Source organism: Lycorma delicatula, chromosome 11 (genome assembly GCF_047948215.1).
Source record: "Lycorma delicatula isolate Av1 chromosome 11, ASM4794821v1, whole genome shotgun sequence".
Classification (NCBI taxonomy): domain Eukaryota; kingdom Metazoa; phylum Arthropoda; class Insecta; order Hemiptera; family Fulgoridae; genus Lycorma; species Lycorma delicatula.
In genome coordinates, this window is record NC_134465.1 from 44,892,875 (window position 1) to 44,914,237 (window position 21,363).

The following is a 21,363-nucleotide window of genomic DNA, read 5'->3' on the forward strand; positions in this document are numbered from 1 at the left end:
TAAATTTTTCAGGCTCTATCTAGGAATTGAAACCAGGACCTTCGGTATAACAAGCGACCACATTACCTTCTTTAGGCACTGTTTAGGGTACCCCACACATATAAAAAAATTTACAAAAACATGAAATTTTTAATCTGAACCTATGACTTTCACATAATCTTACATACCACCATCAAAAGCTTGTCAAATCCTTTCTGAAATACCGTCCTAAAATTATTTTTTACCTTTTAGTGAGTTTACCTTTTAGTGAGTGGTTTTTAAAAAGTTTTTTTGTATATTTTTTATTTTCTACTTTTTAGTATTTTTCTAGCTGAGAGTAAAAAGGATTTAGAAGAAACAATGAATGGCATGGATGAAGTCCTACGCATAAACTACCGCATGAAAATAAACAAGAACAAAACAAAAGTAATGAAATGTAATAGAAATAACAAATATGGACCACTGAATGTGAAAATAGGAGGAGAAAAGATTATGGAGGTAGAAGAATTTTGTTATTTCGGAAGTAGAATTATTAAAGATGGACGAAGCAAGAGCGATATAAAATGCCGAATAGCACAGGCGAAACGAGCCTTCAGTCAGAAATATAATTTGTTTACATCAAAAATTAATTTAAATGTCAGGAAAAGATTTTTGAAAGTATATGTTTGGAATGTCGCTTTATATGGAAGTGAAACTTGAACGATCGGAGTATCTGAGAAGAAAAGATTAAAAGCTTTTGAAATGCGGTGTTATAGGAGATGTTAAAAATCAGACGGGTGGATAAGGTGACAAATGAAGAGGTGTTGCGGCAAATAGATGAAGAAAGAAGCATTTGGAAAAATATATTTAAAAGAAGAGACAGACTTATAGGCCACATATTAAGGCATCCTGGAATAGTCGCTTTAATATTGGAGGGACAGGTAGAAGGAAAAAATTGTGTAGGCAGGCCACGTTTGGAATATGTAAAGCAAATTGTTAGGGATCTAGGATGTAGGAGGTATACCGAAATGAAACTACTAGCACTAGATAGGGAATCTTGGAGAGCTGCATCAAACCAGTCAAATGACTGAAAACAAAAAAAACTTTTAGTATTCATAAGTTTATACTTTGCAGCTGCGCTGGCGCATAGGTTTGAGCAATCTTTCGAAGTTTTCATGCCTCCAATTTTCAATACAGCATACTAAACTAAAGGCAGCTGTAAAAGTTCATATATCTTTAAATATTATTTTATATACTAATATACATTTCAAATATCACACGAATATTAGATCTCTAGTCTCACATTTTAAAATATCTCGTGCATTTATACGCTGAAGTAGTCAGTAATGTCTACAATGGATACACCAAAGGAAATTCTGGGTTTCCATACTCCAGCCATAATTTAATAAAAGTTACGGGACATTTTTTTCACTTGCGTGCGGTCGTGTGTTCAAGTTCTGTCGGCAGCAAAATTACTTTTTTAATTTTTTTTTTGTTGCAGCTTGTAAGGTGATTTTGATCTTAGTTTGTAATCTACGCGGGGCAAATGCGCACTTCTCATTTACGATCGAAGAGGAGTAATGACTTTTATTTACTAGCTCATTATCACGAATCATCGAACATAAATATCGAATGTAACGGTTGTATGAAATTTGAATTATTGCTTCGGTCGTAGAAAAAATACTTTCGTTTTATTTAATTGATTAAAACGATAATATCATATTCACGGATAATTCTTTCACTAAGAAAATGTATGTAAACGAAAATATATAAATTCAAGGGGCATGTTTTATACTAATTAACGCATCTTAGCGACTTGAAAATGTTGCTAAAATGTGTTGTCATCAGGAGTAAATCAATATGCAAAATTTCAGAGCGAATGGATAAGCGGAAGTGCTTCAAAATTCGACTGAAAGGTTCCGTACCATGAATATCCCTTATTTATTCCAACAGCGAATTAATATAAGAGTGATTAAAAAAAAAATTAACATCAATATGCGGAATAAAAATGGTATCCTTCTAAATTGCGAAAAAATTCTAATTTTTTATGTTAACATGGTTTGGAGTTAGGAAAATTTAACCAAGTTTCGTTAAACCTCCTCTCTCTGTTAAAAAATTCATCAGAATTAAGCAAATATGTTTTACACAAATATTTAACTAAAAGACAATTTTTCGAAAAAAAAACAAATTTTTAAAATATTATTATTAGTATCGAAAGGTTAATAAAAAGAAATAAATTAATCTTTAGATATTTTCATTGAGATATGAAAAGTTCTACCTTCATACCTTCTCGCCTTCGCGTGGATTATTTAGATTATTTAATAGAAAACATTACTTCATTAATCAAAGTAATCTTAACAAAATCTCTAGTTTTACGTCAACCAGTTCCTTAAATGTTATACTAAATAGAGGCCAACACACAAACATTACTGTAGGCGGATGTTTCGCCATGTGATTTTCAAGGTCTTTTGAATCAGAATGTCCTCGTATATATTTATTTGTTGGTATTTCATTTTTGACACGCTATTAATCCTTACCTTTTATTTTATCCTACAATGATAAGGAATGTTAACAAATAAAACATTGAAATCAACTATTGTAATTTTCAAGTTATGTAACTACAAAATATTCTAATATAAAACGATCCTTTTTGTATCTATAATAATTAATCTCGATCAACCAGTATTTATTAAAATTAGTTTTTAATACAGTTAACTCCAAATAGCATGACGACATCTTCCTCGCTTCTTTAATATTTAAAAGTAAATGTAATAACGATTTAAAAGCAGTGATTTAAAAGTAACGTTTATTACAATAATTGCAAATAAATCGTACTGTTTTTTAATTATGTTTATAATCGATTTTATACTTACCGTCTGGTGAAAAGTAAAAATTATAACCCCTGTCTTTACAGACTAAAGCGAGTACATCTGCTAAGTGATCTCCGCACGCTCTGGCAGGTTCGTTGGAAGAATAGCCGTAGATGGTGTTGAGGAATTCAGTTGCGATAAAGAAAATTGTTAACAAGTAGCTCTCCATTTTTCTTGCTTATTTTTATCTTTTTGTTTTACTTTAAATCTGGAAAATAAATTATAATATTTATTATTGATTTTTATATTAAATACCTATATTAAAATAGTTATATAATAAAAGGTGAAATTGTTAACAAAAAACTAATTTTGAAATTGTTATCAAAAAACTAATTTTTAACAATTTCAAATGAAAGAAATTAATTCTCATCTAAATCTGTATATTAATTTTTATTGTATATTCAGAACTTATTAATTTTTATATTTCTACCAAAATTCATTAGTTTCGATGATTATTTGTCGAGGAAATTTTTCTTGTGATCCGTTATGTGTTACCATATAAATAAACAAAAATAAAATTATTAAATGAAAAACTACATTAGTTACATATACATAAACTACAGAGTGATTTTTTTTAGTCCTGTTACCCAATTTTAAATGTAATTTAAGAAAGGGAAATTTAGGTGGAATAAAAAAATGTATTTCTTACTTACAAAAGAGATTTAATAAAAAGCTATTACTTACATAATTGTTAAAGAATATGCTCAAAATGCCCACCACTTGCGGTTATACAAGCACGGACTCTTTTCAGCGTATTAGCAGAAACCTTTTTAAGAGTTGCATTGGAAATATTCGTGAGTCTGTAATATTGACTTTAAGTTCATCAATAGTGTAAGGATTGTTTTTGAAGGCCTCGGACTTAATATGGCCTCACAAAAAGTAGCCAGGAGATGTGAGGTCTGGGGACCTTGGAGGCGATAAGCCGTTGCTTATTATTCGATCATCAAAGAACTCTTGCGGAAAATCCACGGTTTCTCGAGACGTGTGCCATGTAGCGTCGTCTTGCTGAAACCAGCAATACCGTTCTTGAGGTTCCAGGAGGGACACAAATTGGCGCACAATATTCCTGTATACTTCACCGTTTACTGTCTGTTCGAAGATTATGGGTCCGACTATACGATGATTAGATATCGCACATCACACACCAATTTTTTCAGGATGCGAAGATTTGTGTTGTAAACTGTTAGGAAATTCTACCGCCCAAATTCGACAGTTTTGACTGTTTGACTAAGGTCTTGGACTAATCGTTCGGGATACGGTTACAATTTTAATTTTTTAGCGGCTTCCTGAACACTTGAATATGACAAACCGACTTGCCTGGAAAGTTTTTGTAAACTTTTCCGAGGAGAATTCAGCAATCTTCTTTTCACATTCTCTAAAACGTCATCTGTCAAGCGAGTTGGTCGACCGCTACGTTTTCTGTCGTAATTACTACCTGTTTCTCGAAATCGGTTTACTAGCCTAGAAATTGACATTTTTTCTGGCGGAGGAACACCAACAAATTTAATTTTTAATGATTACACTCGCGTACGGTTTCGTAGCTAAATATTGTTCAAGAATGAACTACTCGTTGTTCTATGGTAAAAGACATTCTGTTCGTAACAAGACCGGAAACGGCACAGAAGTTTACACAGCTCAAAGAGAATCAACTCACACTGCCGTATGTATACCGGTTGAGTAGCACTACCAACTTCGTGTCACAAAACAAAATTTCCCTTTCTTAGAAAAAAATTACCTGACATTAATAATTGGGTAACAGGACTAAAAAATCACTCTGTATTTTAAAATATTACTTTCCCGTTTAGATAGCGCTGTAGCTCTAGAAGGGAAAGTATTGTAATCGGTCCAATTTGGGCATGTGCGGTTTTCACCGAATCTTGACGTTTTGACATCTTTAAGAACACAAAAAAACAGATGGAAATTGGACCAGATTGGAAACCGGATGTTAATGTTTGTATGTACGTGTATTCGGTATAGACCTCTAAATCACCTTTATCATCTTCAGAACTATTGGACTAATTTTAAGCAAACGCGGTCAAATTACTTCTATATATGTGGCATTGATGCCATTTAATTTTCAATTTAAAAAGTCAAGGAGGTGAGGCTGTGGAGTAAGGTTACTCTCACTATCTCGAGATTTTGCCTTATTAAGGTCGTATTTTTCTTAGGCACATTTGATAACGATTAAAAAATAACAATATTTGAAAAAAAAAGTTTTGCAAAATCGCGCCTCCACCCCAAAAAAATGCTCTTAACTACTACTATGTTGTGACGTCACAGGTAAGCGGTAGAATTAAGTAACCATATTTAAAATGTCAAAAAGTAACTCGGTTTTGCTGGGTCTCGAACTAGATCGTCCGTTTGACTCGGTACATGATACGTTAAGTCTCGCGGCTACACCGGTCTGCCTACTGTACAAGCGAAATTTGTTCTATATAACCTGTGAAATTACACTAGTTTAGTTAGTGTCGACCATCGCCACTAGTACCGCCACACTGCGCGAATTGAATACGGTATGCGCGCGCGCGCGCTTTAGTTAAAATCATCCAATTAAATAAACGAAAAAAAAATTTTTTTAAATCATAAAGATTTTTAATTAAGTTGTGTGTATAAACCGTGCATCAGAAACAACCCACAGTCATAAGACTTTCCCGGAACGCGACTTTAGCCGCGTGATAGGAATTTCCTACAGCTGTGTTGTCCACTTTATTTATTTTTATTCGTTTCGGTCAATTATGGACCACGTTTCCTAGCATTCCTGTCATTTCTTTCCTTCGTTAAAGAGACTTTTTAAGGCTATTATTGGTCTTTTTCCTTAATTCTTTTTTTCCTGTATTTAGAAGCTTCTTCTTCGTAGAAAAGGGAAGATTTTCTTGAAAATTCTATTATAACTGCCCTTCTGGTCAGTGCGAGCTAACTTGTTTTCACGTATTATTTAGTTACATTTTTGATGAAGTAATTTTTTTTTTGGGGACGCAGTTTTTACGTATTAAATTTTTTACTTCACAGGACTAAATATTTTCCTTAAAAAAATCTTCTTTTTTTATTTCTTTTAAAAGGTTCAAAGAAAGATTAAACGGGCAAATCACAATATTGAAGACCTTAATTTTGAATTTACAGAATAGATTTTTCTTGTACGTGTTTGTTTTGGTCGATCGGCCGATTCCATTTTGTTCACCAGACTTTTTAGGGTTATTTTTTTTTGGACGTTCCATTCTGTAGTTTCTCCGAGGCATTTAGCCTTTTTACTTTTTCTATTTTTTCATAACTTTTTTTTTGTATGAGATATGTGGGCATCGACTGCTGTGGTCATTTAGATCAAATGGAAATTTGTAGCGTATGAAAAATGCCTTGCCTGTCCGGGATTCGAACTCAGAACCACCGGATGAAAGGCTGAGACGCTACCACTCGCGCCACGGTGACCGGAAATGTATTTGTCATACACTGTGTTTTTCCAACATATATTTGTTTTCCTGTTCTTTCTATTGGTTTATTGTAATATTTTCTCGTTTTGTTGCTACTTTGGAGTCTTCCTACAAGATTCCTTCCTACAAGATCATTTGTGAAGGCAAGATAATTAGTTTAATAACCATGCGGCGTTTTGCTCTGCCGATTTTGAAGGAATAGGTGTTTTAGTTTTCATAAATTTTCTTTCTCCACTCGTGAATAACTTTTTTTAAGACTCGATTGGAAAGTATTGGTGAAACCAGTCATTCCTATTTTCGTTGAAAAGGATTAGAAATTTCGCCTAAAGATTTAACTGTAGAAATAATATTTGTTGGTGTTTCTTTGATTATATTTCTGATTACACGACTGCCCATAAAGGAGTTTTAATATATTTAGGAGGTGTGTATATGTGTTTGTTCTACCATAGCAGCTCAACAACCGAACGCGAACGGATTTAGATGTATGACACCGCGTTAAAAACCGTGAGTTATCGGGAATGTCATAAGTTATATATGTAGCCTTTCTTTTTTCTTTTAGGCTCTGGAACCAACGTAAGATATTACTTAAGAGGATGATGTGTATGAGTGTACTCTTGTATTGTCTCAGATGAATCGTTTCTGAGATGTGTGGGTAATTGAAACCCAATCACTAAAAAATACCGGTATCCACGATCTAGTTTTCAAATCCGTATTAAAGTTTTTACTAGGATTTGAACCTTAGAACTCTCGACTTCGAAATCAGTTGATTTACGATGACGAGTTCTTTACTATACCAACCCGGTGGGTTATATGTATGTAGTAGTGGAGATTTTCCGGTTGAAGTATAAACTGTAACGAAATTAATAAACTGTGAACTGTGAGCGTTTATCTTTGTGCGAGTTGGGTTTGAAGTGAATGATTCGATTGAATAATATTACAAAAATAATAGAATTAAATTTAATTTAAATAAATTGAAATAATATTAAATAAATTAAAAAATATTTCCGTTTAACAATGATGGGCTTCCCGTGGGAACTGAATGTGAGGCTAGACTGGTGAGACGATGCGAGTACCTCGTGTCAGGCTAGACCGATTGTCGCCATCAACCGGTAATAAACTTTAAATAAATAAGGGAGTTCCCTTATAATATCTCTGCAACCAATCGCCCGATTTTCAAAATTCAAACTGGATATTTGTTGTGACACCACTGTCCAAAAACACATACACAGTATGTATGTATGTATATGTTTTTTTCCACCATAGCAGCTCTACGTCAGAACCGATTTAGATGTACGACCCCGCGTTGGAATCCTTATATTACCGGGATTGTCATAGGATATATATATGTTCAAATAAATTAAAAAAATTAAAAAAAAAAATTTACTACATACAAATTTATGTATGTAAAAATGAATGTTTGTCTCTCTGTATGTGTCTTATGCCTTCCTAAACTGTTCATCCGATTGCGATGAAACTTTGTTGAGTTGTTGTGCGAACGCCCGCGAAGGTTTCTGAATTAGTTTGTACCCGCTAGGTGGCGTTGGGGTCTAGATATTTGAAAAAATTGCATTTATGGTCCGATTTGGTTCATATTCAGATTGTATATTAGTTACGTGAAAAGAAATATCTTTGCAAAAAATGGACTCGCTAGGTGGCGCTGGGGTTGAGATATTTACGAAATATACAAACAGACTTTTTTATTCTATGTATATATATATATATATATATATATATATATATATATATATATATATATATAGACAAAAGGCATGTTCGTATGTGTGTCCACTGTAGACTAAAAAACAACTGGACCGATTTTGCGCGGGAAAAAGGGTACAGGGAAAGGGAGAAAGGAAAAATTGGAAAGTATTCTTAATATATAATGTATAAATAAAAATGTAAATGTTCGTTTGTTAAAAATCTTTTAAATCTCGAAAGTTCTTCATCGATTGCTTTGAAATTTTGATACAACGTTGCATTCGAATTCGCGCGTGTTTTTATATACCTACTATTTATATACCTAAAATGTCACACCTGTGATAGGTAAAAACATGCCTTTTTTTTTAAAATCAGCTCTATCTGTTGGACGAAAAAGCAACACACACTAAATTAAATATTTTACGATTTCATTTCAATGTTTCCGATATGTGTTGTCCGCTGTAGACTAAAAAACTAATGGACCGATTTACGCGTGGGGGGAAAAAGGGAGAAAGGGAAAAATCGAAAAAGTTAAAAGGGAAGAAAGGGAAAATGGGAAAAAGAAGAAAACGGGAAAGGGAAATAAGAGAAAGAGAAATGGAGGAAGGAATGGGAAAATGGGTGGAAGGGAAAGGGAATATAGTAAAAATGAAAATCGGAAAAGGTAAAGGGAAAAAGGGAAAGGTTAAATTTTACGAAGTTCCATAATGTTCATTTTGTTAATGTTTTACCAAACTTTCAATTATATTCATTTAATATAATCAAATCTAGCAATAGCGAAGCATTGCCGGGTCTGCTAGTACTTTATACAAAATTGTCACCCGCACGCTCTTTAACTGTCCTATATTAAAGAACAGCGGTTTTTGGCAGTCGTTTTTAAATTTTTTAATATTTATCTCTTATTCTATCATCCGTTTTCAGTTCTTGTATTACTTAAAAAGGATTGAAAATAAAAAAAAAAAATTTTTCCAATAAGCCCTTGAAGCAATCTTTGAAATCTATTTTTTGAAGTCTGTAGTAAATTTTAAATGAGTGCACGAGATACGAGTTACATAATTTGTATGAATGCACTGCATTTGAAAACTAAGTTTCAGATTGTATTGTGTGTGAGCGTAGTGGAATATTTTTTTCATTTCAGGGCAATTTTTTCTTCTTTTTTGTCTTGGTTCAATTTAAAAAAAAATGTTTATGTAATTATGTTTATGACCTATTTAATTTTACATTAATTTGATGGATAATAAAGATATTATCGTTATCTATTCGTATTTAATTCTATTTTATGTAGATGCACACATATTTTGTTCATTATGCGTTTGTAATTTTGTTTATTTACGCCGATCTAGTTAATAATGAATTAAATTAGCCGTGTTATATTTATATTTAGCTTCTTTATATTTTTATTTATTATATTTATTGATATTAATAGCTATGTAATTTTATCAAAATGCATTCAAATTTTTTGATATGAAATATTATGGTTTTTTTTTTGTTTTTTATTACGTACTTTTCTTTTGAGGATAATGGCCTTTATTTTTTATCTTCCTTGTTTTATTATTAAATGCATGTTTGCGATAATTTATGTAAATATTTTTGTTTTATAACGTAAATATTTCAATTAAATCGGTTGGTTTTTTTTGGCTGATGATTTATAAAATACACATTAAGAGAAGAATCTATTTATAAATTTTAATTCTAATAAATTTTATAATGATTAAAAATGGTTAATTTTTAATAACCGAAGAAAACATAAAAAGTATTATAAAAAAATTTAATTTCATTTTATTTAAAAAATAAATTTATCTAATGATAATGACTACTTAGTAATCGAAATGTGCATCTATATTTAGATCGTAAATAGTATTTTTTACATACGATTTTTTTCCAATTTATTTCAATTATTGTTCAGCATATTTATTTTTTTTTTATTTTTAGGAAATGTTAATTTTATGTTAAAAATTTTTTCTATTCTGAAAATTATTACATTAGTTTTTTGTTTCTGCAAGTACAGAGTGATTCAAAGAAACGGGAAGTTTTTAAAGTTGTGTTGGCAGCCGTGGGCGATTGGTACCACTTGATAAGTGGCGCTAGCCTCTCTAACCTAACCTGCCATTTAATTGTCATGGATCCTTGGAGTGGTGCGCAACATGCATTTGCTATCAAAGCATTTTACAAAAACAATGACAGTGTGGAGGGAGCGCGCAGAGAATTTCGCCGTCATTTTACTGGGACGGTACACCCGTGTTCCATCAGCACATGCAATTAAAACATGGATGGATATCTAATTTTGAGGAAACCGGTTCGGCAATGAAAAAGAAACCTCCAGGCCGTGAGCGAACCGTCCGTACACCACAGAATGTTCAAGCTTTACAAGATGCTGTCACACGTGGTCCACATCGGTCAATCCGTCGTCTCTCAGCATCTTTACAATTGCATAGTTCAAGTGTTCGAAGAATGTTAGTGAAGGACTTACAATTCCATCCGTACAAGTTGCAGATCGTCCAGGAACTTAAACCGAACGGTGCAGTTGTTGCGAGCACAATTCTGTAATGTAATGCTTCAGAAGATAACGAAGAGTTTGTTCACGAACTGTGGATGTCAGACGAAGCGCATTTTCACCTCGGTGGATTTGTTAACAAGCAAAATTTCAGATACCGGGCACAAGAAAATCCTACGCAGCTACACCAGCGTCCGTTGCACAGCCAGAAAGTGACCGTGTGGTGTGCTATGTTATCTTACGGTGTTATAGGCCCTTATTTTTTTGAGGATGACAACGGTCTTGCGATTACAGTGACGTCGGCTCGTTACGTAGCCGTGCTTGAAACCTTTGTTGTGGAACAACAAAAGAGATTTCCACCTGGTTTCAACACAGCCTGGTTTCAACAAGACGGAGCAACGTCACATACTGCATGAATATCAATGGGAGCTGTACACCGATTGTTTAGACAACGTGTCATTTCACGAAATGGTGACATTAGATGGCCTCCCAGATCGCCTGATCTCTCAGCTTGCGATTACTTTTTGTGGGGTCACCTTAAAAGCAAAGTGTTCCGCAGTAGACCCGCTAAAACGGAAGAACTGAAGGCAAAGATCCGAGAAGCAATTGCGGAAATTCCAGTTGAGATGTTACGTCAAACCATGAACAATTTAACGAAGAGACTTCGTGAGTGTTTACGTAGAAGAAGAGGTCACCTGGAAGATGTCATCTTTACAAAATAAACTAAAATGTATGTATCCTAAAATGGCAACATTTGTACAATTACATGAAATAAAATTCATTTTCTAAAAAAAAATTTTCATTAACGTTAATTAATTTTTAAAATTTCCCGTTTCTTTGAATCACTTTGTATTTTATAAAATTCATCTTAGCATGAATTTTTTTGTAGAGAATGCCCTGATACAAAAAAAAATACATTTTTCTGAAATGTATACGGAGTATTCGCCAAAATGAGCAAAAAAGTTCATATCGATATTATTCCTATTTTGCTTAGTTTCCCTTCTGGACGCAATTTTCGGCAAAAAAACAATTTCTCAGGAAAGGGTAAACCTACTTTAATTAAATTTGTCAAATCTAAGACTAGTGTATTGTCCTATAAAATAAAACATTTTGAAAACGATACATTCAAAAATTTCAAAATGGTGGTCTTGTTACTTTTATAATCTTCAGTTCCTTTTTAATTATTTATTTAATCAAATTTTTCTTATCGCAAAATTTATTAGGGAATTTATTTTTTACAAAATGATATCTCATTTGTAAAAATCCGTTGACAAATAGTCGAGTTGTTGCAGACCCGGCAGTAAGCATGCGTATCATAATGCAAGCTAATAATTATTATTAATTTCCTATTTTTATTTATTATAAATAATTTTTATTACATTTAGTGGAAGAAATAAAAACAAGCAAAAATTTCTCAAATAATTACAAAGCTATTGCAGATAAAAAAATTGAGATGGCCTCCATTTTGAAATCGTAGCTCTATAATAGAAGGGCTCTATAATAGAGCCCTCTATAATAGATAGCTCTGTAATTCTAGAAGGGAAAAAGTATTGTAATCTGTCCAATTCGGGCATATGAGGTTATTTCCGGAATTTGCCGTTTTGACATCTAAGGAACTCAAAAAACCGGTTTGAAATTTTCCGGATGTTCGTATGTACGTGTGTTCGGTGTTGGCCTACATATCACCTTATATGTAGAACTACTGGACCGATTTTAACCAAACTTGGTCAGATTACTTCTTTATACGGGGCGTTGATACCATTAGATTTTCAACTTAAACGTTCAAGGAGATGCGGTTGTAGAGCAATTTACAAAAAAAAAGTTTTTACAAAATCGCAGCCCACCACAAGAATGCTGTTGTATTCCTTTGCTATTTTGTGACGTCACAGGTGAGTGTTAGTCAAATAAATGCGTAATAAAATGTACTCTGTCTGGTCGGGTCTCGAACTCGATCGTCCAGTCGACTCGATACCCGGTGCGTTAAGCATCGCGGCTTCTCTTTTTTCTGTTTAGCCTCCGGTAACTACCGTTTAGATAATTCTTCAGAGGATGAATGAGGATGATATGTACGAGTGTAAATGAAGTTTAGTCTTTGTACATTCTCAGTTCGACCAATCCTGAGATGTGTGGTTAATTGAAACCCAACCACCAAAGAACACCGGTATCCACGATCTAGTATTCAAATCCGTGTAAAAATAACTGGCTTTACTAGGACTTGAACGCTGTAACTGTCGACTTCCAAATCAGCTGATTTGGGAAGACGCGTTAACCACTAGACCAACTCGGTGGGTTAAGCATCGCGGCTACACTGGTGTATCGACCGTACCATCGAGATTTGTTCTATGTAAGTCGTGACGTCACAGGTGAGCGTTAGTTAAATAAATGAGTAATAAAATGTAAAAAAGTAACCCGGTCTGGCCGGGTCTCGAACTCGATCGCCCGGTCGACTCGGTACCCGGTGGGTTAAGGATCGCGGCTACACCGGTGTGTCAACCGTACAATCCACATTTGTTCTATGTAAGTCGTGAAATTACGTTAATTTATTTAGTACCCAACGTCGCCGTCATTATTTCCACATCCGCGCGAATTAAATACGGTATGCGCGCACGGTTTAGTTATATATATCTTCGTATTATATTAACGAAAGAATATTATGTTTCAATAAATTGATATATTTATATTTTTAATTAAGTTGGTGTATAAACCGTGTAGAAACAACTGTGTTAATTTTTTTTTTTTAACTGTTAAAATTTTAATTTTCTGAAATTAAGATGTAGTGATAGGTCACATGGATATACAATTGATGAATACATTTAAACGATCGGTTGTAAAATTTCGTTGTAGGCTCGCTAGCAATTGCCGGATTTTTTTTCAGGCGTTAAAGAATTCAAATGAAAAATTCATCGCGAAATTAGTGAATTTTTTTTATCTCAATCGTTTGGTGGAAAAAACTGGAATTTAATTTAAGTTTAAAAAAAAATGTAATTGATTTTCAGGATATAGTGATCAGAATTTAGAAAGTTGTAATGCAGTTAAATTCTGTTTAATTAAAAATATAGATTTATAGAAAATATTTTTTTTTAAATGTACAAATAAATAAAAAAATATTTAATTTTTAACTACTTCTTTTATTCATTCATCCGTTATTTTATTTAAATAAAATAAAAATGAATGAATTAACAGTATAATATTTTATGAATGTTTAACTGATATACACGAATGTGTATTTTAATGATCGACTGCTTTGTCGAGAGGTTTACTCATAGTTGGTGGGGGGGGAGGTGTTAATTTAACATTATACTTGTTTTGTTAAATTGCCTTAATAGTTTTTAATTAATCGTTAAATAACTTATGACTTTATTAGAACTGTATATTTTGTTGAATAAATAATTATATATATATATATACTAAACAAACAAAAAAACACAAAATATAACATCGTAGTTAATTGGCTGAACGATTTTGTTCATTTAGCTCTAATTTATATAACAGAACAACTGTACGTTTAGTGCACATAAAGAAACATTTGCTATCTGTTACATGTACTAATAATAATTACATACACATTATATATGTGTGTTAATATGTCATATATTTATAAAATACAAAAATAATATCCTAGTTGTTTATTATAAATACACCATTATATTAATGAAACAATAGGCTAGCCTAGTTTAGAGTCCGTTTCTTGGTAAACTCCTTTTCGGTTAAAATATTTTTTTTAACTGTCAGCTTTAGTTACCATTTTTTTAATCGGTTTGGTCTAGACGAATGCTTTATTTACTCCCTCGCACAATTTCTCCTTTATCTTACGCATTTATATAATCCTTCGTTAACAGACGCGCTTTGGTATAAAAATAGTTCGACTTCAAAAAGAGGTCGGTGGAAGATTTTCTTAATTTCTTCTTGTTTATAAAGAAATCATTTATTTAAATTATTATTAATTTCCCAGTTACAGCTTTATTGCTTTTGCAGCAGCGTAGCTGTAAATGGAAAAAAGTATCGTTCGGCCAAAATTTTGGGTAGCGGGTTATGCAAATATTGAAGCTTCAAGATCGATTAATAATAAATTAATACGATTATATTAAACATCCATAAATATTATACTGTTAATTCATTCATTTTTATTTCATTAAAGTATAAATAAAGGATGAACTAATAATACAGGTCATTTAAAAGTAAAAAAAAATTACAAAGTAAATTTAGTAGAAATTTCCGGAAGATGTATTTATGTGTGTATTTGTGTGTATTTGAGGCTCTTATAAAGGGGATGTTCCTTGCCTAATAACTCCTTCCCTGACCAATATTTTCCAAAATCCTCTCGGATCTATCCGATCCGAGACTAATACCTTCCATAGACCCCTCGATCCCCCTCCCAATTTTTTGGGGGGCACTTTTGGTCGGATACATATTCGACCCTCCCGACCCCCGAATTTTTCTGAGGACAGATTCCAGATCATACATTTTCCGACCCCCCCTCAACTCCCCCCCGCATACCACCACCCAAACCCCCACAGAAGGACTGTGGTCCATATTAAGGACCTCGACGTAGACACAACCGAATAGGAGGTGAGAGAAGCGGTTTCCAGAGTTGTCGGCGCGGGGAAGACATTCCAGGTCACCTCCCTCAGGAAAGCATATGGTGACACTAAAAACGCCACCGTCATCACGACACATAGAGGCGCCACAAAGCTGGTGGCATCAAGACTACGAGTTGGCTGGGTCCATTGTAGGACCTATATTCGTGTAGAAGGAGAGCGCTGCTACCGTTGTTGGGGCACCGGACATGGTAGCAGAGACTGTAACGGCCCGGACAGAACCAATCCCTGTTATAACTCCGGTGGCGCTGGACACCGTATCCGGGAATGCAGAGAGGCATCCAAATGTCTTGATTGCCGTAGCCTAAACCACCGCACCGGGGGCACTGAATGCGGACTGAAGCGCGATGCCTAAAGTCTTACTAATCAATAACCATCGAAGCCTCCTATCCCATGACTTGGTGGAGGAGACAGCTAATACTGGAGAGTACAACTTTGTTGTTGCCACCGAGCCTAACGTATACTCTTTCTAATTTGTTTCCTTTTTTCATTAAAAAATAATTGTTTATATGTAATCAAATATATTTTTTTTGTATTTTTTATTATTTTATCTACGGAATAACGTATCTATCCGTTCCTAACGTGATCTATGTAATGTATTAATAATATTCATCGATCATAATCAAATATTTATTTATGTACATAAATTTTATATTTATGGTTACCCTACAATTAACTCCCGATAGGCTGATTAAAATAAATATGTTGCCATAACAACTTGGCGCATGCGCAGTATAAAACTCTTTATACGGACGTCTATCGGTCCTTTTTGTCTCATGTCGGTAAAGTAGTGGTCGATGAAACAATAAAGCTATTTTTGGTTGCCCCCTTCGTCTGGAAGTTTAGTGATTAAGTTGATAATGTGAGCGCTAGTAGACATCGTTGCCGGGCGGTTGATGGTACGTTTCTTAACCTCCATCTTTTGTGTAAATATATTGTTGGAAAGGAATGTCGTCAGGGTATTCGTATATTATAGTAGTTTATATTATCCCGTATAATTCAGTTTAATAGGTCATTTAGTAATAGATCTTTATTTTCCCATATAATCTTAAATGTTAATTGCATAATATGACATATTTATTTCTATTTGTACAATGTCGACAGTGCATTAATGAGGGACGCTAATTGGTGTGAAAATGTTTTTTTTTTAATATATATATATATATATATATAATATGAACTACATTTCTTTAAATGGTAAGTCATGTCTGGCTGTATAATATAGTATTAAGTCTGTATGTACACAGCTCATTAAATTTGTTTGTTTTGTTAATAGTATTAATAATATATGTACTAGTAATGTATATCGAATAAAGAAATGTATGATTTTATCTTTAAAGACTGTAGTTTGTATTTTTATCATTGTATTATTATATTAAACGATCAATATTCGTGATTGATAAATGCTGCTCTTCAATATATCACGACATATTCAATTTGTTTTAAATATTTTTTTACTTATTTTATTAAATCATTTTATAAATATTTTTATAAATCAGTATTTTCTTATTCTTTTTTCACTCTTCTGAATGAATGTAAAATAAAGTCGGCAACGAAGTTGTAATATTTTTATGGTATTGGTTATTTTTTTTTTTTGTCTTCAGTCATTTGACTGGTTTGATGCAGCTCTCCAAGATTCCCTATCTAGTGCTAGTCGTTTCATTTCAGTATACACTCTACATCCTACATCCCTAACAATTTGTTTTACATATTCCAAACGTGGCCTGCCTACACAATTTTTTCCTTCTACCTGTCCTTCCAATATTAAAGCGACTATTCCAGGATGTCTTATTATGTGGCCTATAAGTCTGTCTCTTCTTTTAACTATATTTTTCCAAATGTTTCTTTCTTCATCTATTTGCCGCAATACCTCTTCATTTGTCACTTTATCCACCCGTCTGATTTTTAACATCTCCTATAACACCGCATTTCAAAAGCTTTTAATCTTTTCTTCTCAGATACTCCGATCGTCCAAGTTTCACATCCATATAAAGCGACGCTCCAAACAAATACTTTCAAAAATCTTTTCCTGACATTTAAATTAATTTTTGATGTAAACAAATTATATTTCTTACTGAAGGCTCGTTTCGGTTGTGCTATTCGGCATTTTATATCGCTCCTGCTTCGTCCATCTTTAGTAATTCTACTTCCCAAATAACAAAATTCTTCTACCTCCATAATCTTTTCTCCTCCTATTTTCACATTCAGTGGTCCATCTTTGTTATTTCTACTACATTTCATTACTTTTGTTTTCTTCTTGTTTATTTTCATGCGGTAGTTCTTGCGTAGGACTTCATCTATGCCATTCATTGTTTCTTCTAAATCCTTTTTACTCTCGGCTAGAATTACTATATCGTCAGAAAATCGTAGCATCTTTATCTTTTCACCTTGTACTGTTACTCCGGATCTAAATTGTTCTTTAACATCATTAACTGCTAGTTCCATGTAAAGATTAAAAAGCAACGGAGATAGGCAACATCCTTGTCGGACTCCCTTTCTTATTACGGCTTCTTTCTTATGTTCTTCAATTATTACTGTTGCCGTTTGGTTCCTGTACATGTTAGCAATTGTTCTTCAATCTCTGTATTTGAACCCTAATTTTTTTAAAATGCTGAACATTTTATTCCAGTCTACGTTATCGAATGCCTTTTCTAGGTCTATAAACGCCAAGTATGTCGGTTTGTTTTTCTTTAATCTTCCTTCTACTATTAATCTGAGGCCTAAAATTGTTTCCCTTGTCCCTATACGTTCCCTGAAACCAAGTCGGTCTTCTCCTAACACTTCTTCCACTCTCCTCTCAATTCTTCTGTATAGAATTCTAGTTAAGATCTTTGATGCAGGACTAGTTAAACTAATTGTTCTGTATTCTTCACATTTATCTGCCCCTGCTTTCTTTGGCATCATAACTATAACACTTTTTTTGAAGTCTGACGGAAATTCCCCTTTTTCATAAATATTACACACCAGTTTGTATAATCTATCAATCGCTTCCTCACCCGCACTGCGCAGTAATTCTACAGGTATTCCGTCTATTCCAGGAGCCTTTCTGCCATTTAAATCTTTTAATGCTCTCTTAAATTCAGATCTCATTATTGTTTCTCCCATTTCATCCTCCTCATCTTCCTCTTCTTCCTCTATAACACTATTTTCTAACTCATTTCCTTCGTATAACTCTTCAATATATTCCACCCATCTATCAACTTTAACTGTCGTATTATATATTGGTGTACCATCTTTTTTAACACATTATTAGATTTTAATTTATGTACCCCAAAATTTTCCTTAACTTTCCTGTATGATCCGTCTATTTTACCAATGTTCATCGGTTATTTATTCTTATATAATTATACATCGAACAAAAGATTCTGAATATATCGGTTAATTGTTCTTCTGGTTTGATTCCATCGTGATTTTTTATTATACTAGGAAATACCCTGTTTAAATTTTGAAAATCGGACGATTGTTTTTAGTGATATAAGAGCACCCCATTGCACTTCCCGAAACAGCGCTCCACCGGCACTCCGTTTGCTATCGCTTGATGATGATGTTCGGATCACGAGGTACTCGCATCATCTGACCAGTATACAGTCATACGTGGTCCACGGGAAGCCCATTGTTATTAAATAGACATTTTTTTAATTTATGTGATATTATTTTATTTTATTTAACGTAAATTTAATTGTATTATTTTTGTGATATTATTCATTCGATTGATTCGAATCATTAGGTTCAAACCCAGCTCAAACAGTGATAGATACTCACAGTTCATTATTAATTCAATTCATTAATGTTTGTGCTTCAACCGGTAAATCACTACTATATATATTTACATAGCCTATGACACTCCCAGTAATGTAAGGATTCCAGCGCGGAGGTCATACATTTAAATCGGCTCAGCCGTTCAACTGCGTGGTGGAATACGCACGCGTGGTGGAATGTATGTTTATACATACACCCCAAATACATTACACTCCTTTTTGGTCAGTTTTTGAACAGTTATTAATACAGTGAATTTTTCGTAATTACTTTTAAGTTTGGTCAGTAAAAATATTTATCAATTTCAAGTGCTCTCAACTCAAGTATTTTTGGAATGGAATGGAACGCAAAGTTGGCGGGAGTTTCACGAATTCTCCCTTCGAATCGCAGAGCCTGGACAGTTTCCCTTGCTGCTGTATGATTCTGTAATCGGGCGTGTTTAAGGTTTTATTTTAATGGCGGGTCTAAGTTTTAATGTTTTATTATATTTAATGGACGGATTTGTGAATAGCGTTCCGTATCCGATTGGACCAGCGTTCTCAAACCCATTTCTGGGTCCGACCGCGGGAGACTAAGCTTTTAAAACCTGTGCTCCCGACGTAATTCCTCTTCAGACCGTCCACTGAAGTCCTTTCGGTACCAACGCTTTACAGGCCAGCAGGAATACGCCACAACGGAGCACTAATTGTTTGGAGGGAGCAATGCGCCCCTTTCTCCGGAGGGAGACGCAATTGCTGATTTAATTAAATTAATTGTAAGTATAAAGGTATTTTAAGGAATGGATAGTGAGAAGATCTTCATCCACTTCTTTAATGGCTGCCCTTCATGAGTATTTTTAAAACAATTCATTGCAATTACTGAAACTGTATACTTCATAAGGTATTATTTTATAGGAATTTTTCAGATATACAATTGAATTTTATTATTATTTTTAAACTTATGCATATTTAAATAGATCTAAGTTTCAGTTATTTAAATTAAAAAAATCATTCTGTCGCTTTACATATAGAAAGTTACGAACGGTAAGATAATTTTAAGTTGAAGTTTTTTTTATCTGTTTTCAGTAAAATATTACATCAAATCTCAATAGGCTTAGAGTTCTATTTCATTTCATCATCGGCTCTGGCCAGTATTCTGCCGAAATTTTACGAGACAGTGTCGTTAATTTAAATAAAACAATAATTTAATTCCAATTACAATCATTTATCTAAACGATACGGTAATGAAATGCAACCAAATTTTCCTTTTATTATTATTACTAGCTGCAGGGCGTATTTACGGTGCGCCTCCGCAGGTAGGCCCTCCGGGCCCTGGCGGGCGGCGCCTCAGAATGCTATAATTAGGTATCCAAAATTGATAACCTCTTGCGCAAAAATGGTTTTTTTTTCTTTGAATGATGAAAATTGATCAGGAAGAGCGAAAAAAGGGTTCGTTCACTTAAGCACCCTTCTTTATTAGGAGATAAGTTTATGTAAGTTAAATAATCTGCCGGCCTCCGTGGCGCGTGTGGTAGTGTCTCGGCCTTTCATCCGAAGGTACCGGGTTCGAATTTCAGTCAGGCATGGCATTTTCACACGCTACTTGTCATTGATTTCATCCTCTGAAGTAATACCTAACGGTAGTCTCGGAGGAAGTTAATGTATATGGATAATCGATAGTATCGATTTATTCGTATCGTAAATAGTTGTGTTAGAAGATCTGCAACGATATTGAATGAATGAATTACGATAATAAAATTTATTAATTTATTTTATAATTCTTATTACTGTTGTTATTTTACTGTTTATATACGTTTAAGCAAATTGTTGGGGATGTAGGATGTAGAGGGTATACTGAAATGAAACGACTAGCACTAGATAGGGAATCTTGGAGAGCTGCATCAAACCAGTCAAATGACTGAAGACAAAAAAAAAAAAAAATACGTTTAAGAAAAAATCTTACGATTTTTTGACGGGCAGTATGTTCGTTTATGTAAGCATGTTTTCAGCTAAGACGGACGCACACCCAGACAGATATACAAATATCCTTTAGTAGGGTAGGATTAAATCCCTTTTACAGAACGGGAAAAGTTTCCTTTATTCAAAATTGAAATATATATACATCTTACCAGTTTTACGTTGTTAAAAGTTTTTACCTTCTTTATTTTTGGATTGTTAATAAACTGTTTGTCCAATGTACGAATGTGTGAAAAATCGGTCTAAAATTTCATATATATATATATATATATATACATTCATAAGTAGTTTAGAATTTATTTTATTTTTTTTTTTCTAAAGGTTAAATTACCAACGTATCGGAACTGATAATTACGAAAAATAATTTTTTTTTATTCGTTCCTCCGGTCGGGTTGTATAATGTTTTCCGTAAAACTAGTTTTAAATTGTGTTTTTTATTTTTTTGCTTGATAATATTGCCTCATAAGCTTGAAGCTTGTGCATGGCATATGGAAGTAATTTTTTAGCGTACGAAAAATGCCATGCCTGACCGGGATTCGAAACTCGGACCTCCGGATGATAGGGAGAGACGCTACCAGTCGCGCCACCTCAAGGTTATTTCTAATAGAG

At 33.5% G+C, this 21,363-nt stretch overlaps 1 protein-coding gene across 1 annotated transcript in view; it reads right to left on the reverse strand.

The window, feature by feature from the left end:
* Window positions 1-21,363, reverse strand: part of LOC142332347 (uncharacterized) — a 90,732-nt gene that overhangs the window by 32,628 nt on the left and 36,741 nt on the right. Inside the window, exon 2 of the mRNA XM_075378752.1 lies at window positions 2,832-3,036. Within this exon, the coding sequence (XP_075234867.1) occupies window positions 2,832-2,997 (166 nt within the window). The 5' untranslated portion in view covers window positions 2,998-3,036. The remainder of the gene's footprint in view (window positions 1-2,831; window positions 3,037-21,363) is intronic.